At 34.1% G+C, this 25,964-nt stretch overlaps 1 protein-coding gene and 1 pseudogene across 3 annotated transcripts in view; both read right to left on the bottom strand.

Annotated features, from left to right (window-relative positions):
• KIF2A (kinesin family member 2A) overlaps positions 1 to 25,964 on the bottom strand; it is a 69,159-nt gene that overhangs the window by 9,002 nt on the left and 34,193 nt on the right. Inside the window, exons 2-18 of one of the 3 annotated variants that reach the window (XM_029216488.1) lie at positions 25,506 to 25,600; positions 24,994 to 25,113; positions 17,405 to 17,459; positions 16,298 to 16,420; positions 15,632 to 15,732; positions 13,773 to 13,868; positions 12,024 to 12,078; positions 11,472 to 11,634; positions 9,308 to 9,398; positions 9,145 to 9,208; positions 8,471 to 8,562; positions 7,972 to 8,114; positions 7,464 to 7,668; positions 6,612 to 6,722; positions 5,522 to 5,589; positions 2,131 to 2,244; positions 951 to 1,101 (exon numbers count right to left, since the gene is read on the bottom strand). In XM_029216488.1, coding sequence (XP_029072321.1) covers positions 951 to 1,101; positions 2,131 to 2,244; positions 5,522 to 5,589; positions 6,612 to 6,722; positions 7,464 to 7,668; positions 7,972 to 8,114; positions 8,471 to 8,562; positions 9,145 to 9,208; positions 9,308 to 9,398; positions 11,472 to 11,634; positions 12,024 to 12,078; positions 13,773 to 13,868; positions 15,632 to 15,732; positions 16,298 to 16,420; positions 17,405 to 17,459; positions 24,994 to 25,113; positions 25,506 to 25,600 — 1,847 coding nt within the window. The remainder of the gene's footprint in view (positions 1 to 950; positions 1,102 to 2,130; positions 2,245 to 5,521; positions 5,590 to 6,611; positions 6,723 to 7,463; positions 7,669 to 7,971; positions 8,115 to 8,470; positions 8,563 to 9,144; positions 9,209 to 9,307; positions 9,399 to 11,471; positions 11,635 to 12,023; positions 12,079 to 13,772; positions 13,869 to 15,631; positions 15,733 to 16,297; positions 16,421 to 17,404; positions 17,460 to 24,993; positions 25,114 to 25,505; positions 25,601 to 25,964) is intronic. The other 2 variants (XM_029216486.1, XM_029216487.1) reach the window with 2 other exon arrangements.
• Positions 19,049 to 22,389, bottom strand: LOC114891934 (annotated as a pseudogene).

Raw genomic sequence — 25,964 nt, 5'->3', positions numbered from 1 at the left:
AAAAACATTAACTTAAGTTATACTGTTTCCAAAGAATATCTTATTGCAGCAAGCAATCAATTTAGCTGACCTAAGATTTCACTCTGGTATAAGTAAGACCCAGATTTCAATCCTGCTGGGCTTCAGTACTTACTACTTGTATGATCTTAGTCAAGTTAAAAACAGGGATAATTATAGTACCTACCACACTGAATTGTGAGGACTATACCAGATCATAAGATGCCTAGCAAATATATGTCATGAAGTAAGCAACTAATAAATGCTACCTTTATCATTATAAGAAAATGCCACTATAGGATTCTTAGTGGGAAAAGAATGATACAAAACTATATAGATTATACATTTAAAAAATGAAGTTAAATAACTATGTGAAAATGTGTTTGTGCTTTTTTGTTCTTTCTTTATACCTCATTGTCCTTATGCAGTGGGCACATATTATTATTTTTAAGTAACAGGGGAATCAAAATTTTAAATTTATGAAATGTCACCAAACATTCAAAAATACAGAAAGCAACCAGATTTAACAAATGTCAGATTTTTTCCATTTTTGATACAGTTCATGAATCCTTTTAATGCATGTGCATGTGTCCATAATCTTGTTTCTAAGCTTTATACATGTGATATATTGTATGTACAATTCTTAAACTTGTTTTTTCCCTGTATTACTTTAAAAATCCCCAAATTTTAACATCAGTATAAAATCTGGAAAAAAGAATAGTTAGATCAGGGGTCAGTGAACTTTAGTACATATTTTGGGGTTGTGAGCCATACAATCTTTGTCACCTCTGGTCTTAATGAGCAGGGCCATGTTTCAACAAAACTTTATTTGTAAAAACAGATGGCAGGCCCATAGGTTGTAGTTTGCTGATCCCTGATTTAGATGATAGTTTTCACTTATTCTGCTATGGATGAAATGACTTAGATAATTACAACTATATTATGTCACTTACATTTTGTTCACAAAGAAGTTTTAGATCATCCCTCTGAGGGGAACTCCCCACACCCCACTGTGCCTCTAAATCATCAATCTGATTTGGTGGATGGTGCATTATTGGACGGACATCACCAGCGGCAGTTGGATCCACAGTCAATTCTTTCACCCTATAAACACATAAGAGGTATCTATAATTAACAAAGATTCATGCAGAGGAACAAGAAATATCAACCTATTTAATATAAAAGCAATTCAATAAACATATTAATATTGATGATGTCAGCTTTCCAGATCAAATCTAACTGAAATCTGTTGAAATACTAAAGGTATGTTTAGCTGTGAAGCTTTAGGAATTTACTTAGGTATATAACTTTACAATTACTTCAAACATAATTACTGTGCATTACAAATTGAGAATCAACGAAGTATGCAGATTCAGTATTTCAAAATAAATAAGAGACACTTGTTGCAACTAAATTGCTGAATAGAAAAATGCTAACAGTGGCACTTAGATCAATAAATAAATCACAGTCAAAAATCAGGGTTTTTTTTGTTTTTTGGCTGCACCGTGTGTCACACGGGATCTCAGTTCCCTGACCAGGGATTGAACCTGCGCACCCTGCAGTGGAAGCGTGGAGTCTTAACCACTGGACCGCCAGGGAAGTCCCCCAAAATCAAAGAATTTAATACACTTTGCAGATTTGGTAGTTAGAAGGCTCAATTAAAATAGCTACATGTGAAATATTTCTAATCTATAAAGATTATAAGCTGTAAAGTTCTATCATTAAAAAAAGTTTACCCCTTAAACTTCAATTTACATATCTGGGAGAGGGTACACTTTTTAAGTCAAGAGGAGCCTTGTGATTTCCTTGCAGACAGAAAGAATGTAAACTTCATTTTAAATAAGACAGTTTATCCTTCAATGGTAAATATGCAAAGATGACATCATCCTTAAAAAGATGAGAGGGGAAAAGGAAGCCTGAATTCTAAATCATCAACATTTTAAAGCAAATTAATAAAGTAAATAAAAATGAAGATCATGCAGTATAACCACCACCTGCCAAACAAAATGAAAATGAAAAATAAAATGGCTCAGGACAAAAGTATATGCTATGAAAGTAAATGCTATAAAACATGTATACATAGCACAATCCAAAAGAAACTATTAAAATAAACATGTATAGAATGAAGTAGACCTGGTAATTGAAGGAGAAAAGTCGTCATACTCATAAGAAGGAGAGAGATCAGGGCGACTGCCACTACCCTGTGAGAAGGGAATGTCTGATGGACTAATTCCAAACTCCTTTACTCTGCAGCACCAAAACAGCAACAAATTAAAAGAAAATGCTCTTGTAAAGACAGCAATGCACATTTCAAATTTGCATTTAGTACTCAGTTTAATTTGTTTAGAAAAGGATCAATGTTGTTATGACAATATATTTACACTATCTTAAAAATAATCAATGTGAAGAGGCTTTTGAACCCCTCTGTTCTATTGACTCCCTACTACATAGTCCTTCCTTTTCTCATGATCTTTCTAGAAGTTTAACGAGTCCATCACCTAAATTTGAAATGCCCTGTATTTAGCTACATGACCACTCATGTCTAATTTCCTTGTGTAGTCAATACCATGAATATTTTATTAGCATTAATGAGTCCTCAACACTCTTGCAGTCTTTTCAAACAGGACACAAGAAAATTAAGTCCTAATGGCATACACCATTTATAATTAATTAACTTATTAGCTATAAAGCAATCCTCGAACAAACTGAGAAAACAGTCACTCAGATAATTTCCTGTGTTTGGAGATTCAGGTGACGAACAATGGTGAAAAAAATCCTTTAGCAATGGAATTTAAATTGCTTTTGCTAATGTCTCTAACAGTTATATTTAACTAAATCATGGCTTTTATGATCCAATTTTTGTGACTCCCTATGTCCTCTTTAGGCCAATCCCATTTCAAAACAGTAGGCAATATTTATTAATTACTTCCTATGTATCAGATATTATGATTAATATTTTTTAGACATTATATTATTTAATCATTACGACAATATTGTGATATTATTATCACCACTTTACAGATGAGAAATAGGTTCAGAGCAATAAAGTATCTTACCCAAGTTCACTCAATGAGAATGTGGCATAACTGAGGTTCAAACCCAGCTGTGAGTACGAACCTTATGTTTAAACACTTCAATATACTAACCATATTCTCTGTTTTTCTCATTACTTCTCTTAGGTTGAACTAAATGAAATTACTATTGTTATACATCAAAGATAGTCACATAGATCAAACTAATAATTTCTTTTATTTAGAATCTTTCTTTGACCTATTGGTAATATCTACTCTGAAAGGTTGAATACCAGATTCCTTTGCCTTTATCCTTTTGGAAAGCTTATTTACACACGTGCTGACAAACCTAAATTTCTAATACTGACTTAATAACTCTTTTTACTCCCAACCCCATTACTTATTCTTTCAGAATCTCCTAATTTAGATACCTATTAGCCCCTAACCACACATTTTTCCTCTATTCAAAGCTCTCTTGCCCAACCTAAACTATTCTATACGCAGGAATTATATTCCTCAAATGAGCTATCAAATGAGGTTGAAAATCTTTATTCCTAGAGATATGGAAATAAAAGACAGAATTATTTGTCCTAGATGGTTAGTAATGGTTGCAAATGAATCACATTACGTGATAATAAATTAAAATATTTTACTTGGACCTAAATGAACTAGAGGAATAACCAGATAAAGCATTTATTTTCACATTAGGGGGATTCCTTTGCAGCCAGAAGTCTGAAGACATGGAGGGTTTTAATTCTACAACACGGCAATCATTTTACTACACTAAGCTGTTCCTCATCTCTCCCGTGAACAATTCTGAAACAAGAAGCATTTTAAATTAATGAAAAAAACCCCACAATATCAAAAATGTTCACTACAAAGAATGATTAAAAGTACTATAGGGGCTTCCCTGGTGGCACAGTGGTTGGGAGTCCGCCTGCTGATGCAGGGGACGCGGGTTCATGCCCTGGTCTGGGAAGATCCCACATGCTGCGGAGTGGCTGGGCCCATGAGCCATGCCACTGAGACTGCGCGTCCAGAGCCTTTGCTCCGCAACGGGAGAGGCCACAACAGTGAGAGGCCCGCGTACCGCACCAAAAAAAAAAAAAAAAAAAAAGTACTATAAAGGTTCATAGCTAGAATCTTATAATTCAAAGTTTAAAGGGTATTAAATTTAAAAATAAAGTTCAATTATTTTTAAAAGTTATTATTTTTAATATCTTTACAAAAGGTCAATAAGTTTATACTTTCCAACAGTTTTTACTGATGATTTTTAAAAATCTCTTTAGTTGAAGCAAAAGCAAAATACCAAAGAACAAAGCGTATGATCTCATTTATGTGAAGTTCAAATACAGCTACCTATATTGTTCAGGGATACATTCATAGGTAGTAAAACTATTTTTAAAAAGAGAGAAAGAAAATTGAGAAATATTCCACAAAAGCCAGGACAATGGCTACCTTGGGGTAGAAATTAATGGATTTAGGCATGTTATTCAGGATTCGTGATTAGAAAGGGACACATGGGGAATTTTCTGGGGGACTGGAAATGTTTTATTTGTTGGTCTGATGACAGGAATTTTCACTTTGTAAATATTCATTAAATTATTCACTTGTGTTTTGGGTACTTTTCTGTATGCATATGTATTTCATACTTTAATGAAAGATTAAAAATAAAATTTCCATAGTGATTAAAACAAAAAAATAGTACAAATACTCATGTTTAGCAAAATTAAGAGATTCTCCACACTAGAAATGGAATACAAAGAGGAATTTTATCTCTAGGTTAAAATCACAAATGCAATATGTGATAATACAAATTTAAAACTATATATATAGTCATTCAAAACAAGAGCAATGGGAACAAATCTCTGGAACAAATATAAACATGCCTATTACAATCCAAAATTCCAAGGGCATTTTGTGACTATAAGGAATAAACTGCTTTAATAATGTGTAATGCTTTTTATCCTCTCATTTGTAATAATGCAATTGTCTATTAACGTCTGTAACACTATTGCCATAAATAATAAAATGTAACCCATACAGAACACCAGAAAGAACTGTGCTATCCCTACTTAAACCCTAGCTTCCCCATGTATAATATTTAAGATTATCAGAAATAATTTTCAGCATATGCAAAACAATTTAAGAAATACAGACTGGCTCCTGATACTCACTTACTTTTGAGTCTTAATATAATAATAAGAATTTTCATGATTTAAATATAGTAAAATATTATGAAATATAACTTGGTTAATGGAAAAATACAATCATGTTCTATGATTTTAAGACCTATTCTACTAAAAATATGTCTTCCCAAATTACACAACACATTTCCAATTATTTTTAGAATATGACAAAATGATTCTAGACATCATTTCAATGAATAACATGCAAATTTTTTTTGAAAATGTAAAGAGCAATGCAGTAAAATTTACCCTATCAGATATTAAATCAAACCATATATTGTTCTATTCCCTTCAAATTTCAAAATAAATAACCATTTCTCATACCTATTTGCATATCTTAATGTATTGAGAGTATTTTCACAGGATGCCATGCCTGGAGAGATTGTGGCAATCTATGGGGGAAAAATGCAAAGGTAAAGAAAATGTTATAAATGATGACAAGTAATACTGACATATGGCTCAGTCAGGTCTAATTTTAATATGGTCATCTAAAAAAAGAGTTATTAATGATACCTTAGCTCCAAGATAATTCACTATCTCATACCCATAATCAAAGAATAATTATAAACTCCAGTTAAAATATAAACAACTCTGATGGCACCACAAAATGATCAAATATCAGGCAGAAAATGGAGGTCAACACCTAGAAGAAGGGAGTAACATTGAGTGACTGTCCGCCCCTACTTTTGATAACTTTTTTTGCCTAAGGGCAAACTCTGCTGCTGTTACACAGGACAACTAAAACTTCAATAGAAATCTGGAGTTTCACTGGTTAAACTAAAGGATGGAGTTTGGAGGTAGGCACCATAGCAGCTGGGAAGTGAAGTTTGTCCCAGAAGAGAAATAACCACAGAGGAAGAAACTCATATTCTACATATATATTTATACTACCCAAATCTCTGGCTGATCCCTGAACACAAGGTTGACTGCAAGAAACATAGCTAAGTCTAAAAGAGCTAAACAGAGATTTCAAGGTCAGTTGATGCCCACAGCTGGGGAGACAAGAGTTTGGAGTTCAGCTAAGTTAACTTCCAGCTAAAATAACAACAACAACAATAACAAAATCAATAATCTTTAGAAGAACATAACAGAATCCAGAGTGTCCATAAAATATTCATTCATAATGAAAATTATATAATCCAAAATTCTAGATATATGAAGAAATAGAAAAGTGTGACCAATATGCAAGGAAAACAGAAATCAATGAAAACCAATCTCACAAAGACTCCGATGTTGGAATTAGTAGAATGCATTATAACTACAATATAATCCTATCAGACGGGCAGGGACCACATTTCCAAGTATCACTGTATCTCTCACAATAGACTTTAAATGACTGTCATTAATGTATTTTATAATTTTCCCATATATACTACATAATTATTCATTTAAGATTAAAACAAAACAAACTTACCATGCAGGTACGAGAGTTTTCACCTATGAATGAATCTCTTAACACCTGAGTGAGTTTACTTGCTCGGAAAGGAGTGTGAGGTTTATTTCTACCTAAGGCTCTGATGCACTCCTGAAAATTAAGAAAGCAAATTTCATAGATTTTACTTTTTATAAACAGTAATCTTAATGAACATATTTAAAACACCTCTTACCATAACCCTAACATTTAAGATCTGATCAGCTCTGAAAATTCTATTAAGAGATTTACAGCATAGTAGAAATGTTCCCATAAATCCTAATTCAAGAAAATGAAATTTGGAAAACAAAAAAACCCAATCCAAAAGACTACTTTATTAATTCCAAAAGATTCTTCTGGAGACTATGATTAGTGTTTAGAAATAACAGGCAGTAGGATAACTGTAAAAAGTTAAACTTTTAAAGTGGTACTACAAAAGAAAAAAACAGAATGCTTTCTTTGCTTTGCTAGTCAAGGAAGATATATAATAGTGGCCTAACTTTTTGAAAGCCATTCCACATTTTTCTGAGAAACTTTCTTAGCTCAGTTTTATGGTTCCTTGCCCTCCTTCAAGAAAAAAGACTGATTAATGATTAAGGCCCTCTGGAATCTCCCTAAGCAGCATTGGAATTGGCCTGCTGACTAACAGATCTTTATCTACCTTAAAAAGAATAAATAATATGTGTAAAGAAAATTTCTGGGTACAATATAAATCTATAACTGCAAACATAAACAACTAAATTTTGATACCTCTCTTACTTATTAGGAAAAACAAATAGTATAATTTTGTAACTGAGTAAACAAAAATGAAGTCAAAAGTAAAAGACTTTTCACAATTAAATGCACTTTATTTACCTTGAGTGCTAAAAGGCTTTTATTAATTTCAGCACCTTCAAGCCTAGTTTGCCTGTCTGCACTGGAAGTATCAGCTCCTCTTTCATTTCCAGCCAAATCGATGAGAGAAAATTTGCCATGTAGTTTTCCTTTCCTTCTAAGAATAATCTGAAACACTGCATGGCTCCGAGATGAATGTGCATTTGCAGATGTTTGACCAGATGTTCTACAATGTAATTAAGAACATTCTGATATGTAAAAAGTTCAATTTATATGTGCAAACCACAATATTTTCATTAAAAAAAGAAAAAACTATTCAGTTTTAATTATTTAAATACAAAAGAGACATTTTGAATTAACAACACAAACATAACCAGATTAATACAATTTAATCTGGCATACTTCAGAAGTTTTTATGAGTAATGATTTTACGTCCAAAATGCGCTGAATAACATCCTTGCTTTGCTTTTGAAAGTATCTAAAACTGATCATGAAACTGTTTTGCTTTCTTAATTAAAATGAGAGCTACCTGCAACTGTTGCCTATGTCAATGAGTTTCAGTACATCTTCAACACATTTGACCTCCCGTTCCTGTAATCCCACCACTTGAACCTGCTGTTTTCCATCTTCGAGCACTCTTAATTTTGTTTTCCTGTTTAGCAAGTCAAAAACCTAAAAAAAAAGAAAGAAAGCTAGCTTTAAAAATAAAAAAAGAATAGTTCTATAAAAATGAGTCATTCAGAGTCCGAAAATTATTTCAGAGAATTCTAGTAATAATGTTATTAGAATAATAATGATCGATACTGAAGTTAAAGAGTTTCAAAGGGAATTTTAAAAAATCTCATCACAGAACTTTAACATAATATTCCAAATACATATAACAATTATGTGGTGGCAATGACTGCCCAACAATGTGAATATTGCTGAACTTCTACGCTTAAAAATGGTTAGAATGGTAAATTTTATGTTATGCATTTTTTAACCATAATTTAAAAAACAAAAAATTATTTTTTTAAGTTTCCACTTACCTTACCACTATAAATTTCAAAAAAGGTTGCATACACTTGAAGTTCTAACTTCTTATAATTTGGCTTCTTTAGCATTAAAAAAACGTCTCGAGCTGTCAATAATTGCATATGGAGAAAATTTATTAAGATGCAATAAATATTGTTTTTAAAAAGCAATTCAAATTTTCTGTTTTAAAAAAGCAATTCAAATCAACTAATGTTTACCTAGAAAGACAGTATCAATAAGAAAAATGAAGATTAAAGTGGATATTAATTTTCAAAAAAAAATAGTAGCAATAGTTTTTCTACATTTAAAGTTTAGAGGCCACTCTCCTTCATATTCAAGAAGAGAATGCTACTACTTATCTTTATAAATAGCATAAAATTATAGGCAGTCATAATAAGGTTACTTTCATAATCATACCAAATGGAAACTTTTCACAAAGCAGTTATTCAACAACAAACGCTAAGCTCCAACAATGTGCCAGATTACAACACAAACATAATCAAGATTTTTGCCCCCAAAGCACAGTTCTTTTCAAAACAGTCCGCTAATCTAAAACTGACATAATATATAGTAAGTATAGCATTAGTTACCCTTAAAATTCTGGACAGTACTTCCAAATCTTATTTCCAAGCCACCTGAATAATATTCAAGAGAAATATTATAAATAATATGCAAAAAGGGGAGTTACCTGCTAATGCATAAATTCCTTTAGAACAGTCTTGGTTCTTTCCTGAAAAGTCACCTCCCATTGTCTATATGTTAAAAAGAAAATAGAATTTAGGTCTTAGAATTAAGCTATAAGGAAAGTAAACTGGCTTCATACCAGGATGTAACTGTAATGAATTACTTACATGAGTCTTTCCACTTCCAGTCTGCCCATAAGCAAAGCATGTAGCCATTCCCCTTTCAAATATAGTTTCCACTAGTGGTCTAGCTGTAAACCTTAAAAATAAAATGTACCAGTCAGAACATACAGTTAATATTTAAATTAAACAAATAAACAATAAAACTAATATCAAGTGTTATTATAAGCAAATCTTAAACCAAGATTTTTAACAAACCAGTGGGATCAACTGCGAGGCCACAATTGACCACTGATTTAAAATTTTAAATACCCATGTCCTAGAATTGCTTAAAGCTCTTTAAAGCATATTTTCGAGCAATAATTCTGAAATAAACAAGGGCCACAATAATAATGGACAGGGAAAAAAACCTGATAGTAACTGAGCTAAAGACGTAATATATAGAAGACAGTAGGAAAGTTTTAAAAAAAACAACAAAATATGGTAATATCAGCCAGACAAGTAGGACAGATATGAAAACCAAAACCAAAACTAAAAACCCCAACCCAACCCAAAAAAAGTATCAATGGTTTCAACAGAAACAGAATCAAGAGTGGTAATCTCAATACAGAAAAGCTAGAGGGGAAAAAAGTACAAAAACATTATCTAAACAAGTATAAAAGTGGTAAAATTTCCTTGAATGTAAGTAAATATAAATTATGCTTATAAGACAATGAATTCTGAATTGATAGTCTTGATTCAGGAAAAGGATGCCCAAATATTATGTACTGGTATAATCACTGCTGGAGTTAAAATAAAAAGGTAGGGAGGGACAAAAAAATACTTCATTGAGCAGAGCCCTAAAAGCATGATAGAAAACAAATCTACTTTTTACACAGTCTTCAAAAGAATATATGTAGAACACTTTATACAGCTCTATTGATTTTCTTTTTTAAAGGCACAACTGGAGAAAGTACAGAACAAAAGGGGCAGAAAAATGTTCTAATCAAAAAGAACTGGAAATGAGTCTGAAGAGTGATCAGACCAAAAAAAAAAAAAAAAAAGCTAACTTCTCAATCCATAAAAGTTAAGGATAAGAGAAAGGGGAGAGAATCAATATTGGCAAAATTAAGAAGCATAAATACAGGGTGAAATACGTTTACTAAATCTAGCACATACACAGAAACATACTTTTATTTATAGTGATTTCTTGAAAATGATTACAAAAGTCAGACAGACATATTTTATGAGACAGGAATGGAAGCAGAGAAGGGAGTGAGGGGGGAGGACAGGACTCAGTTCTCAAAAAAGTAAAAAATATACAATTTATAATTCCCTTTCAAAACAAATTTTTCACAATACCTCTATCTAGCATTCACATGTTCTTTAGTTTTGTCCTCTTTCTTTACAGCTGAACTCCCAGTTTACTGGCTTAAGACCAGTGGAGTTGGTTTTATCTCATTTATAACATCTTCAATTCTTAGGATTCTTATTAATCCTTTAACTTTCTGTTTTCCAGTCAAATTTATAAAATAAAAGGGCAATGAAACATAGCATTCAAGTAACTCAAGACAATTTAATATAGACTGAAATAACAATGCTGCTAAAACTGACCTATTAAATAATAAGAAGTAAATGTTTACAAACTATGTATAAAAATCTAAATTTGGATAAAAATGTGGGATATCAATGCACAATACATGTAAGTTTGAGTTGTTTGTAAGTTGAACATGTGAACATGCAAGAATTTCATGTACTAAAACTATTCCAAAGCTTAGAAATGATAAAACTAGGGAAATGCAAGTAGATTTACAGAACTTTTTTCCTTAAGTGGCCATATGTGCTAAATAAAGATTCAGACAAATAAGTGACGGATGTATAACAGTTATTTCAAATTTCTTCACTACTGCAGAGATCAAAAAGTAAAAAATAGCCACATCCCATCTCTAGAGGTACAGAAAATGTTTTCTAGAAATTTCTTATCCATACATATGGTATGTTATATAGTGTATAAAGTTAATCATTAATGAAAACTGATTTGGGGAGCATTAAAGAAAACAAGTGTTAAAATTCATTATCATGTTTATTAAATATTCTTATTTGTTTAAACTCAGGGGGAAAGAAAAGGATATTACACCTCTGGAGAGATATGCCAAGATCAACATAAGTTTCAGTGGTGGTGGTAAACACACAGTATAAGAACAAAATTCTGATTTAAAACAAATTTACCTACCTGTAAACCATTTCATTAGGAGCGGAGTCATCAAAGGCATAATCAAAACGAAATGTTTGGTTTTCTAGGTACCTTGTTAAATCTACTTTTTGTTTTGGTTCATGTACCATCACAACATCTTTACTAGGGATTGTGATTACATCAAGATCTTTCATTTGAGTTTCTAAAAGAATAAATGAAAATCAGTGCCCAGTAATTTTCACAGTATTTGAATTAATGCACAAAAATTATTTTAAGTAGTAAGAATTTTGATAAAAGTAGTAAGTCCTGTAAATATAAATATCCCATAAATATGCCATTCAAGTAAACAGAATATTTCAACAACAAAGTAAAAAAAAAAAAAAAATCAAGATTTCTGTAAAGCCAGGAATGGCAAAGATTCTTAGAACAGTATCACATCAACAGACCTAACCATAGAAATCTGTATAATGGTTATGTACAAATGAAATGATTTACATTTAACTCTTCCAAACCAATCTGATTTCTGCTATTATCAAAATAAATTGCAAACAGTACAAAAATGAACCCTTGATTAGAACTCAATAAGCATACCTTTTTTATTGAGTGGTCGTTTTCTTACACAAACACATATCCTATGTTCATCAATCTAGAAATAAAATATTTTTTTCCAGTGATTATCAGTGGTATATAAAACACTGAAAAGTTAATTAAAAAGTAATATTTCCTCCCGAGGTTTTAGAAATTTATGCATAGCATAAATAGGATAAGTAAGCTTAAAAAACAAATTAGCTTGAAGAAATTTTAATAGCCATCAGACACAATTATTTCAAAAATTCTAAGTATAATGGAAACTCGCTTGTCATTTGGTAAACCACTAGGAAATAACTTTGCAGAGGACACCACCACTCTTAGTAGCAATAGGTTCACGTTAAGAAACTACCTTATTCACTTCAAGATGTGCTGTATACGACAAAAGTAAAATTTCCTACCAAGTGGCATATTTTCAGATTGATTATAGGGAAAATTATAGGCAAAGATAACTAGCTGTAGACAAGAAACAGTTCTCAGAAGATTATTGGCCAAAATAATTTGAACAATTTTATAATATGCCAATTCTTAGACATTAAATTTTTTCATAAAATTAATGTTCCCAATACTTGCCTTCTAATGATATTTAGTATAAAGCAGGAATTGGCAAAGTACGGCCTGAAAGCCTAATCCAAGCCACTACCCACTTTTGTAAAGTTTTACTGAAACAGCCATACCTATTCATTTATGTATTGTCTATGGCTGCTTTTCATACTACAAAGGCAGAATTGAGTAGTTTTAACAAAGACCATATGGTTCAAACCCAAAAATATCAGGCCCTTTTCAGAAAAAGTTTTCCAGTCACTATCATAAAGTATGAGCTCAGATGTAGGTTAAACAAATGAAAGGGTAGCAAGGAGTAAAATATATGAGATGCAAATGTTGTGAACTACTCTATTAAATCATATATAATACACCTGCCTTAACACAGGTGTATTATATGTATTTTGTGTACCCAATACATTCCGTATACACTAGGTCAGATGTATTTTGTGTACCCAATTCATTCTGTATACACTAGGTCAGATGGATTTTTTTTCATAAATACAAATTACTCACAAAAGTATTCCCTGTTCAATAAATTCCCATTCTTCAATAGGAAAGGAGGTGCATAAGACAGAACATTCTTCAAGCACTAGATTTCTGGTTTACAGCAGTCCTCAACAGCCATCACTTATTGTTAAAAGCCAGAGTAACATTTATTTTAAAATAAATTAGTAGTAAGTTGGAATGATGGTGGGATCTACAGCCCAACCCAAGAGGAAACAAACTTGGAATTGAGATAAAAGTGTAAGTGATGGTCAGAAAGGAAAGTGGGTCTTCTGACATCATCCTTGACTGTTGCTCTGTCCTACCAAGGACACAGAGGCTTGCTTTGAAGTGGATTATCTTTGTGAGATGCATGTCTAACGTATCAAATTATGGGAAATAATGAGAAAATAAGGGTGTGAGTGGTTTCTTTCTTTCTTTCTTTTTTTTTTTTTGGATGCATCACGTGGCTTGTGAGATCTTAGTTCCCAGACCAGCGACTGAACCCGGGCCTTTGGCAGTAAGAGCTCAGAGTCCTAACCACTGGACCGCCAGGGAATTCCCAACGGTTTCTTGATCTTCTTAAAATAGAGAAGGAGAAGGAGCACCCATAAAGAGAGAAAAAATTACAGAACTAAATACAGTATTAACTTAGGGGGTATCAAACATGTTTTTATTTACAGCATAAAAAGTTCCAGAGCAACTGTTAATAAAGAATCTTACAGGATCTGCTGTTGTTAATGGTCTATAATCCAAACTTCCTCTAAAGTCTCTGATCATACACATAATTTCATAATTTGGGTTTGTAGCATCAACATCCTGTAAGAATACAGAGAATTCATCATTTATTATAATTACAATAATGTAGTATTTGTTGCGTTTATGTTATATATGGTTTGAAAATTAAATAGGTTGTGTCATTTATAACAGCCAAGCCCAAACTCAAACCTGAGATGTGATATAGTTTCAGAGTTCAAGATTAATAGTATGCCTAGGAATCACTTTCATATTAAAAAACACAATTCTGTTAGTCTACATGCCTTCTGTTAACAACAAACAAAATACTCATTAAAACCACCTTTGACCTATTTCAAATATGTTATACGTATACCTTAATTCTCCTAGAAAACTGAGCAAACCAAAAACAGTGTTCATCCTAAACATCAATAAAGAACTCTAGAAAAGCCGAAATTCTTAGAAAAATGCATTTAATCAGATTCTTCTTCCCAATTCCTAATTCAGTGTTTCAGCAAAGTAGAACTATGGATTCATTTATGTTCATTTCCTATTATTAATGACTCTCTAAAAAAAAACTAAGGCATGGTATAATACAGCCCCAAATCAATAGGACATAGAATTTAAAGGAATCAAAAGCCAAGATAATTTTTTAAATCTTTAAAATTCAAACTACTGCATGCTAACTGCAATTTACTATTTTGCTTCACAACTGAGAAAATTCAGATTAAGATACAAATAGCAACAGTTAACAGCCTCTCCTAGCTATGAGTATAAATTGTTAAACATTTTAGGTCAGGTTCTTTTTCCCATATACTATATGCAGACTTGCTTTGAGTACAACTAAATTTCAAAACTGTTAATGTAACATACTGTCAATTAACCTTTTGGGAAATAACACCAACTATGTCAACTGAGAAGCAGAATGTAAAGAAGAGGTCACAAAGAGATGTAAAAATATTATGAAGTACCCACAGGAAACACCAGGTGGCATCTGTACTAAGTATCAGTAGATACAAGTATTATTCATTTCAAAACCCAACTGGTCATTCTCAGGTCACTTTCAGATATAAGTTGATTTATTCAGGTTGAATATTATACTGATTCCACAATTCCACAACACAACATCTTTATGATTAAGGGCATTTGAACATACTCCTAAATAAGGAAACAATCCTGGTATTTTATTACAGGAAACAAGTTCTGAGAATATAATAGATACAATGCAAGCACAATGGAGGAATTATTTGTACAATAGCATAATTTCTAATATGTGAAGACCTGTAGAGAGATAAAATACCAGTCTTCTAAGCAACTTTTCTGTTGCTAGTAAAGTTTTGCTACTATCTAAAGGAAATGTGAGAAGAGGGGCACATCAGAGATACTCTCAACATCTAGTATAAATCAACACACAACGAATTTCCACCCTTTCACTGTGATATGCTGAACTTATTAACCATGGAAAAACAATAAAATGGATAGTATAACCATATACCTTAACTTGATGTTTTTCTGAATGTATTTTTAGTCCTTTTAAAAAGCCAAAATCCTATTATTCTCAATGTTATACATCTATTAGAATTCTCTAACACAATGGCTTACTATTCAAAATGGAACAAGCTTTAGGACTAACACATACCCACTAAAACTTGAAAAGTTTATTTAGTAAAAAATCTGTTACGATAACTTATTTCCCCAAGAGTTTATATTATTCCTCAATATCAATTTAAGGAACTATATTGAAATCTTTAAATGAATGCCTCAATTATTTTTTCATAAGCCAATCACTTTCACTGACACAGTCTAATCTTTGGTTGGTGCATAAACAAAATGTTTCTGTTACAAACCTGGGCTCTTTTTTCTCTAAGTTCTTGCTGTTGTAGTCTCCTTTTTTCCCGTTTTTCTTGCAATTTCTCTACTTCTTTCACACAATTAGATTTTCTACGTGCTGGAAGAAACAGATGAGCTGTAGAAGCCTAGTTTTCTTTTTAGAGTACCATACTTATACACAAAAATTTTATGTATGAAATTTTACCACACACACCAAAAAAAGGTACACAGTGACAAAACATGCCTATGACAAATATGTGAACTTTACTTATGAGCTGCTTTAACAAAGCTAGGAACAGGACAATATACAAATAAGAGTCATGAAAAATGACTCTAACATATTGATACATGTCATCTCTTGGTTTAGAATCAAAGATCTTTGAATTGGAAAGGATCAAGAAGCATAAGAATTTCTTTTATAACATCTGTCAAAATTATCTGGCCATAATTTTAAATTCAAAGCAACTGAAACATTGTTATAGTTTTATATTTATAAATTGTTTCCTCCAAAATATACATTTAAAAACCCAATTAACAGACTAAACTAACAACAAAAAAAATTTTCCACAATGGTAAAAATAAAATATGCAATTAAGTTTGTAATTTGGGGACTTATAAAGTTGACCAAGAGAACATACATGTATGCCTAAAATGACTGAATCCTTGATACATGATTTACATACAAGGGGGTCCAAATTCCTTTTTTGCAGCTTGAACTGGAGATATATCTGAAACACTACCATTCTGTTGTGCAGAGGAAGACTGTTCAGGAAGCTGACTAGGCCGTGCGCGTGCAGAACCAACCACTGAAAGTGAAACAAAATTTCAAAATATATGTAATAATCAATTCTGTTCAATAAATAAAACTCAATCTGAATAATTTATAAAAAACCAAGCCAAGCTTGATTTTAAATAATAATTTTTAAAAAGTAAGTGTGCAAAATACAGATTTTATACGCATTCTCATTTTGAAAAACTTACACAATTCAGAAATACAGCAAGTAAAAACATAAAAATCCTGCAACCCTCCTTTTGTTCTAACTCCCACTCTTTGCTTGTCAAATACGCAAATCCTCAACAGAGAATTTCCCACTGTGGATGTTACAAAAGTGGAAAAAGCAATATTAAGTTAAATATAAATATCACATTTTACAAAGGAATATAAATTTTCACAAGACTCAAAGAATAGTGCTGAAAGTGCAGGACTTTCCCTCTACCTCCAACCTTTCCTCTAATACCTACACCTGTCCTGCCTCAGCATCCATACATACAGAGGAAACATCACTATGAGAAAGGACCATTCTGAACTGCTGAATAGTAGAAAAGAAATGAACTGTGCTTTATATCACCTAGTTGAAAACATATGAGAGACCTGAAATTAACTGCAATTGATACCTGTTCGACTTGTCTTCAAAGTTACCCATGACATTTTTTGAAAGTTTGTTAGCCAGAAAATAATGTAAAAATATCACAATGACTAAACTTACCCTTGTGAAATCAATTAACTACTACCCCATTCCTTTCTTTCTCGTAATACTCTCCTCAAATCTGAAAAATTATTGGGTAAGTAAGATGCCTCAAAATGGCATATATCATGGAGTTTCACATTCATCACATACCTTTATAAATCATTTTTTTATATCACTGACATTATTGTGTTGGGAAATCAAGACGATATCAATCTTAAAATTAGCCATGTAAAGTTTAAATGAATAATAACGTGAAGGGTAATATTTACTTTTGATTTACCTTGTCAGGGCAACAGGCAAAATTAATAGGTAAATTTTTACCTCTATTATCTCTTGGAGGAGGATCATTCTTAATAGAAGCCACAGTCCGTCGATTCTATAGAAAAGAAAATGTTCATTTTACTTTCTCTCTTTATTCCTCATATATATGTCTATCATAATCAGCTTCCTTTATTTATTTATTTTTTGCTGTTTTTCTTTATTGTGGTTTCAATGGAGAAATACATCATCTGCTCACAAAATAGCTCTTGAAAAATACAAGGAGTACAGATACTATAAAACAAAGCAAACTCTAGTCATGAGACACTACGTACATCATGCGAAACCAACAGTCTGATCTCCAGGTTATGAAAACTAGAATTAAAAAGTCACTAAACAGAAAACGTCCAAGTTCCCAGCTTGGCAAAACTTGGGTGCGGTTACATGAAATGTTTAATAAACTGAATTCTTTTTCCCCAATGTGTGAACAAAATGACAAGACTAAATCTGTACCTGGCAATTTCAATCTAACTCTGAAGCTACACAGAACACACAGACACCTTGTAGACTTCACCTGTTAGTCTGACCATCTTTTCTTCTTAGATGGTAGGAGGAAGGGCAAGGTGACTGTGCAGAGCAAAGATGTGGGACGTAGAAGTACTGTATACTAGACATTATAAAGTATGGCGAAAAGAAAGCCTCAATTAATGCATAGTCTAAGGGGGAAAAGACTACACTCCAACTTTGGAAAGTTAATTTAGAAGGATAGGGGAAGAGTTTAAGTAATTACAGTTTAACATGAAAAATGTACGTGTGATAGAATGGAACACAATAGAGGATTCATAAAACATGCTCATCAGAAAAATCTGTTGGGTTTGCTTTGTCCAGATTAAGAAAGAATAACTAAGCTTATCAACATCTGGCATCCCTCATATTCTGTAAAGATGAATGCACTGCTGCTTACTTATGTGGAATTATTGATAGGATAAAACAAAATGAAAAAAGGAGTAGAGAGCTGACTAGATGTCAAGTGCTTGCTAGAAATGATTTTTAAACGTTTCTACATGTAAAATTTACTGACAAATTTTAGTCAACCATTTAAAAATCAAAATTTGTTTAAAATTCTTGGAGAAAATGCCTTTTTGCCCACATGTTTAAAATTGAAAATCAACTTTACTATAGACAGGAGTTTTGTGGAGCGTACAAAATTCCTCATATTTAGAGATCAAATGGCCATCCAAGATAGATATCATGTTTCACAGGCATTATTTTTAGTCACCCTAAAATTTCAGCCATGGGACCCAAAGTTAGTGTTCTGTGCCATGTGGCCACAGGGTCACTGCTTTCACATCATGGCTTAAGAAAATACTGGCATTTCGTTTTTTTATGAAAGAAGTCCTACCTTATGCATACAAGCAAAAAGGGGAAAAGAAAAAGAACGGGGAGGGAGCAAAACCTTTGTTTCAAAGACAAGATACTGAAGGCAAAAGAATGTGGAGCTTTAACAAGCTCAAAGAAAAATATTCGCTGGCTGATCGCTGATTTGGATGCACTCTAAACAATTCTATAAACAAAACCAATATAGCATTTCTTAATCATGACCCCATCAAAACGAAGTATCTCCTAATTATTCTTTCAATGTCAAATATATACCCTAGAGCTGACATTTCATTTTTAAAGGTTACAGCTACCTCATAGGGACTGAACTAGATGTACTCTTATCCCTTCTCTGAAGTACAACAGTACACCACTGCACAATGGCATCCAATTTGGAAACTAATGGTAAAGGAAATTCTTCAGGAAAAAATGAAAATCTGTCAAGCTGAAAATCTAAAATTAGTTCTACTTTCTAATAAAAAAAAATACATAAAAGTGCATCATCGGAATAAGGAATTCTTATGCCAGCTTGTATTGCAAATTTTCCAAACAATGCCGCAAACATAAACCCAGTCCACATGTCAATTATGAATACAAATACAGCTTGAGGTTTTTTTTTTAAAGGCAGTGATTTTTTGAAATAGTTAATGCAACTGTTGCTAACACAATAATCACAGTGCTCCTGGCTTCACACACTAGCCTGGACTTCCCATCAAGTGCTGATTAGCCCAGTAAGGGAGGTCACAAAAAAACCTAAATCCATTTTCAGTCGTGTCTAGTCTGGTACCCTCCATTCTCCTTTCTTAGCATTTGAAGACAACAGGTTGAGTTGGCAGATATTGTTTATGGACCCCTGAGGTTGTTTTTACCGATTCAATCTCAGTTTTCTTGAATTCCTGATAACAGGAATAGGATTTGCAGGGAGAGCAGGGCTATCAGAAATGCCTGTACTGGATGTTTTCTGAGGCCAACAGAGAAGCCGCTGTCTGAATGGTTTCCTTTTTTTTTTTTAAATAAATTTATTTTTTATTTTTGGCTGCGTTGGGTCTTTGTTGCTGTCACAGGCTCTCTCTAGTTGCAGTGAGCAGGGGCTACTCTTCATTGCAGTGCATGGGCTTCTCACTGCGGTGGCTTCTCTTGTTGCGGAGCACGGGCTCTAGGTGCACAGGCTTTAGTAGTTGCGGCTCGTGGGCTCTACAGCGCAGGCTCAGTAGTTGTGGCGCACGGGCTTAGTTGCTCTGCGCATGTGGGATCTTCCCAGACCAGGGCTCGAATCGGTGTCCCCTGCATTGGCAGGCAGATTCTTAACCACTGCGCCACCAGGGAAGCCCAATCTGAATGGTTTCTGATTGAGTTGTACTTGTCTCTGTATCAAGTTTCTCCTTTGTTTCTGTTTTATCATGCCCACTCAAAGCAAGACAGCATCTTCACTTGTCTCATCCTCTTCTGTTTTGGTTTTCTTGGGACTCTCTTCTTTATGAGGTGAGAATGTCCTTTTGACTCCTACTATAGGATTAGGTGTCTTTGTTGCTGCATTTTCTGAAGGTCTTGGTGGTGGGTTTATCAGATGTGTTGAAGAAACAACTCTGGAGACCGTAGGCTTTGGTGGTGAAGAAATGGCTGGTTGTGTGGCAGCCTGAGGAATGCTTTCACTTGATGTACCCCCTGAGCTTTCACGGGAATTTACCTGTGGCACAGAAACTTCAGTAGCCTGTATATTGGTCATAGATGCTGCTGTTACAGCTGGAGCAGGACTGTTTCTGCCCTGAGAACTGCCAGAACTGTTCAATGGACTGGTCTTCATAGCATTGGTAGGTGAAGACACAGACATGCTGTTATCACTGTCCATAGACAAGTCGAGGCTGCTATCATTCAGAGGTGTCAACCTGACACCTTTTGTTGAACACTTTTTCTTTTTCTGAAGCACATGATTAGGCAGTAGTTGATGGAGTTGCTTTCTTCTTACATGCATTGCAGCAATTTTCATGTCCACCTCAAACATCTTGCTGTTTATTGCTTGCCTATAAAGACTGAATATCGTAGGTGAGACCAACACTGAGATTTTCAGAGTTTTCTGTTTTTTTTAAAACACTAACCCAATCACCCACGTTGTGCGAAATTCTTCCTTGTCAGGATTTTCTCTGGGTGCTGGAAGTGACTGGGGATTCACATGAGCCAGTGTAATAAATTCATTCTTCTCCAAACTTCCAACCAGGATTCATATTTTTTTTTTTTTTTTTTTTTTGCGGTACGCGGCCCTCTCACTGTTGTGGCCTCTCCCATTGCGGAGCACAGGATCCGGACGCGCAGCCTCAGCGGCCATGGCTCACGGGCCTAGCAGCTCCGTGGCATGTGGGATCTTCCTGGACCGGGGCACGAACCCGTGTCCCCTGCATCGGCAGGTGGACTCTCAACCACTGAGCCACCAGGGAAGCCCAGGATTTGGATTTTTGATTCCACCAAGCCCACCCATTTTAGGCATTGTTTTTCAGTTGGTGCACTTGCTAAAGTACAATATAATGCTTGTTCTTTTGAAAGAAGTTGGAGCTTCAAAAAGTTTAGACCGCTCTGCCTTACTCAGCAATATTTAATCTGTGATAGCAAGACCTTGTTTAAATTCCTCAACCATGACCATCCGTGTTGAAACGCATACATTGTACGTGGAGTTCTGTTGTGGGTATGGTGGTGTAATTATAGGCAGAAGATGGTACCTATCACTGGGATTTACCCTTGCGTCCCATATAGGCAAATTAAGACTGCATTCTTCAGGCTGTTTCAATAGGACTGGATTTGGCCATTCCCATTTAGAAAATATCAAGAAAAATTTATGTACAAGAGTTGATGCTATTGCATTTGGATAAAGCTGGCAAGTTCTTGCTACTAGCATAGCCCAGGAAACACCACCGAGGAAACCTAATATATTGGAATAGATGTTGTGGCATTTGGCCCACAGTTTGATAGCTCTCAGGGTTAACCTGAAGTTGTCAATGTTTGGTACTAGATGCAAAATTTCATCGGTTACCCTGTAACCGTTAAGACTTCCTATGCATCTTATATCTAAATTTTTAAGCAGACTGTCATCTCTTAAGTCCAAGTCTTCTGGAATAGTCTGCAGTGATAATCTTGCAAACAAAATATCAATCTCTATCCCATCAAAACACAGTTTGATAACTGGTACAAGTGCCTCTTCAACAGCTCTTATATCTTGTACTTCTTCCTGTAATTTCAACTTACAGAATGAGGTGAAAAAGTCACTTCGATCAACATGTCTTGGTGCAACACACAATGCATCAATATCGGCACCTTCTGTATGTACTCCTAATCTATAAGATCCAAATGTAAAAATTTTTCCACCAACCTTTTCAACTACAGATCGTGGAAGAGTCTTGCTTTCACTGATTTCTCATATCCACTCTTTTACCAGGTTATTTAATTTTCCCAAAATTAAAGTCCTCTTCCTCTTCAAAAAGAAAGCTCCTCTTCCTCTTCAAAAACGCTAGAGGGCTTCAGAGTCTCAAACAGTTTCTGTGTAAGTAGGGAGTCAGTCTCCTTGGGGACTGCTAAGCTGATGGGAGAGGTAATGCCACAGTGCTTCTGTGGCGGCTGTGTTTGCGGTGATCCCTGCGTTGTAACTGGAACTGGCATGTCTCCTGAGGTGGCAACGCCCAGTCACTCCCCCCCCACCCCCCTGAAACCGCTGCCATCCTGGGCAAGATCCACTGAGGCGGGGTTGGGGGGTGGGGGGATGTTTAAGCACTTCTCCTCCTTCCCCTTCATCCTAACATGGCCTCAGCTTCCTTTAATTAAACATAAGTGGGTAGACATACAATAATATAAAACTAAATGAAAAAAAGGGAAAAAATAAATGACAAAAAACTAAAATTATCTTCTGATAAACTATCACTAATGTCATCAATATTCAAGTTTTTTTTATATGAGTATCCCACCACTGCCCCAAAATATTCAGGAATGAAAACGAGCCAGGCACTGTTCTAAGGACCTTATATGTATTAATCCACTTAATCTTCACAACAACCCTGTGACATCATTATTATTGCTATTCTGGTTTCACAGATGAGGAAAGTGAAGCAAAGAAGGATTAAGTAATTTCATTAAAGTGTGTGTTTTTTAATCATCATGCTATCCTGCCAAAATCATGTAATACACTTCATCTCTGGATGTCGGGGGTAAATAACAAAATACTAGTTTTAGACAACTTACAGCCCATTGTTAAACTGAAACATCAAAATACTATGAAATGCACACTGTCGGTTTTTACTAAAAGGTTTCATTAGACTTTCAAAGACTTCAACATTGCATAGATAGGGCAGCAAGTTTTTGGTCCTATTATTTATTTACCAAGACTTTGTTTTATTCACCTAAAAAAAGATATCAAATAATGCAGTGGGTCTCAATGCTAACTGCACGTTCAAATCAGATGGGTACTGCTAAAAGGATATTGATGCTAGGGCCACCCTTTTTTTTTTTTTAACTATCTATCTATCTATCTATCTATCTATTTTATGGCTGCATTGGGCCTTCATTGCTGTGCACGGGTGGGCTTTCTCTAGCTGCAGAGAGTGGGGGCTACTCTTTGCTGCAGGGCTTCTCATTGTGGTGGCTTCTCTTGTTGTACAGCATAGGCTCTAGCAACACGGGCTTCAGTAGTTGTGGCTCATGGGCTCTAGAGCGTAGGCTCAGTAGTTGTGGTGCATGGGCTTAGCTGCTCCACAGCATGTGGGATCTTCCCGGATCAGGGCTCGAACCCGTGTCCCCTGCATTGGCAGGTGGATTCTTAACCACTGAGCCACCAGGGAAATCCCAGGGCCACCCTTTAGATAAAATAAAACTGAATCTCTGCGAGTGGGTCTAGGAATCAATATATTCTAAAAAATTTCCAGGTGATTCTAATGCACACCAAAAGTTGCTTATTCCAAGAAGGATAAACTATGATGATCATTCAAGGTTGTGAAGCCAAGTATGAAAAACAGTCCACTAACAAGGGGTAACTAACTAATGACCTGTAAGTAGTGACTCTCAATATGTTGAATTTATATAAATTGAAAATCTGTCTTATGGTCATATACATGGTTTAAAAAGCACAATGTTTTGTTGATATTGTTGAGTTTATATCATATTATATGTGGATGCTTATGTATGTCTTCCCTGCAAGACAGTGAGTTCCTATAGGGCTAAAGTCATGTCATATTAATCTTTGTAGAAGATAAAATCAACAATGTAGTAAGAACTTTTGATTAATTTATTTTATTTATTTTTGGCTGCATTGAGTCTTCGTTGCTGCACCCGGGCTTTCTCTAGTTGCAGCAAGTGGGGGTTACTCTTCGTTGTGGTGCGTGGGCTTCTCATTGCGGTGGCTTCTCTTGTTTCAGAGCACAAGCTCTAGGTGCGCGGGCTTCAGTAGTGGCATGTGGATTCAGTAGTTGTGGCTCTCGGGCTCTAGAGCGCAAACTCAGGAGCTGTGGTGCAAGGGCTTAGTTGCCCCGCAGCATGTGGGATCTTCGCAGACCAGGGCTCGAACCCATGTCCCCTGCATTGGCAGGCGAATTCTTAACCACTGTGCCACCAGGGAAGTCCATGTAGTAAGAATTTTGAACACAAAGAATTGCAGATTTAACAACTGCGAGGGACTATCTGATTTAAAGAGTTGTATTCTGATACAAAGTTTTAACACAGAGACATTTCAATAGAGAGGAAGAGGAATTATCTTTTAAAATAATAAAAATCACATGCCTTTTATTTTTGTGAAGATAAAACTGTTGGGGGGCATAGCATGGTTTTAAAATTTATAAATAAATTATTCTTCACAGATAATACAGAAATAGTTACACTACAATCTGTCATTTCCCATTTTTTAAATAAATGTAAATAGCAGAATTACTATTTCAAAAGACTACTAAAATGGGAATTTACTATGAATAAGAAACTCTTTTTTTTTTTTTTTATCAAAGTCATATGTATTCACTCAACAAATATTATTAGCAAGCAAATGGTTTCGACCCATGTCTCCTAAGAAACAATTAGTCTTAGGAAAAATCCTAATCAGGCATGGAATTTCTAGGATCTTACCTAATGATCGTCATAATTGTGAATTAGACAACTGTTCGATCCTTGAAAGTATGCGTGTATATACACGCATGTAGATGGCAGAAAGAATTGTTTTACTAAAAAAGCAAACAAATACTTAAACATACTCTTCACAGTCCCATTTCAAACCAAAATACACACACACCCTGCTCTGAATTTGCATCACTAACCTTTACAATTTTGTTTACTTTGGCTGAGGATGCTGGAGGTGGAGGTGTCTCTGGACTGGGCTCAATTTCTTCATCTGGTACAAGGTCAGGGTTAAGTGAAAAGATGCTCTCCAGGTCAATCTGTTTGATAAAATGCATATATTTTGAGAGTGAATTTGGACAATTAACCTTTCATTTTCAAATAAATTTATACACAGAGAATAAATGTTAAACAATTTCAGCCTAAGGAACATTATTACCTTGAAAATTAAATTATCTAGAATTATAACCCACATATATTTAAAAGAATCTCTCTTAAGTTAGTACTTTTTTGTCTTGATCATATGTCCAATCACATAAGATATGCAGGAGGAATCTACCTTTTTATCAGTGAAATTTTTTAATCACTTGAAAGTTTTTCAAGAATGATAAAGGATACATGCACTATATTAAACTATACAGTTTTCTGTTTTGTTTCATATTCAGAATCTTGATTATAAGACTAGAAATAAAATTCAACCCAGTGATCATACCTCTTTGCCTTTTGTATCTCCATTTTCTATCCATTCAACAGTTACACTTTCATTATCTTCATTTAAAGATGTTACCATTGCTTGATGTATTCGGCCTAAGTGAGAATAAAATATACACTTTTAAAATGCCACAAATTATGGTATTCCTAAACACTGTCAAAAACAATTTTATAATTTACAAACTTACAAAACTATGATACTACTTTCCTTACAAGGGATTTCCACAGATTCTCAGGATTAGGGAATGAATTTTATCTATGGGACCATAAATCAATTTGCCAATTGTCAAGACCAGGAACTCACTATGAGCCAACAGTGATTCTGAAGAACACAGAACAAAAATTAATGAAGCAATTTTTTAATACTATGTAGATATAAATAGTTTTAAATTTCACTATCAAATACTGTACAATTGATCAAATTGTTTTAAAATTATTAAGAAAAGGAATCTGAGTCCAA

Source organism: Monodon monoceros, unplaced genomic scaffold (assembly GCF_005190385.1).
Source record: "Monodon monoceros isolate NGI ecotype Baffin Bay Population unplaced genomic scaffold, NGI_Narwhal_1 Super_Scaffold_12, whole genome shotgun sequence".
NCBI lineage: Eukaryota > Metazoa > Chordata > Mammalia > Artiodactyla > Monodontidae > Monodon > Monodon monoceros.
This window is presented reverse-complemented; position numbering and strand designations above follow the sequence as displayed.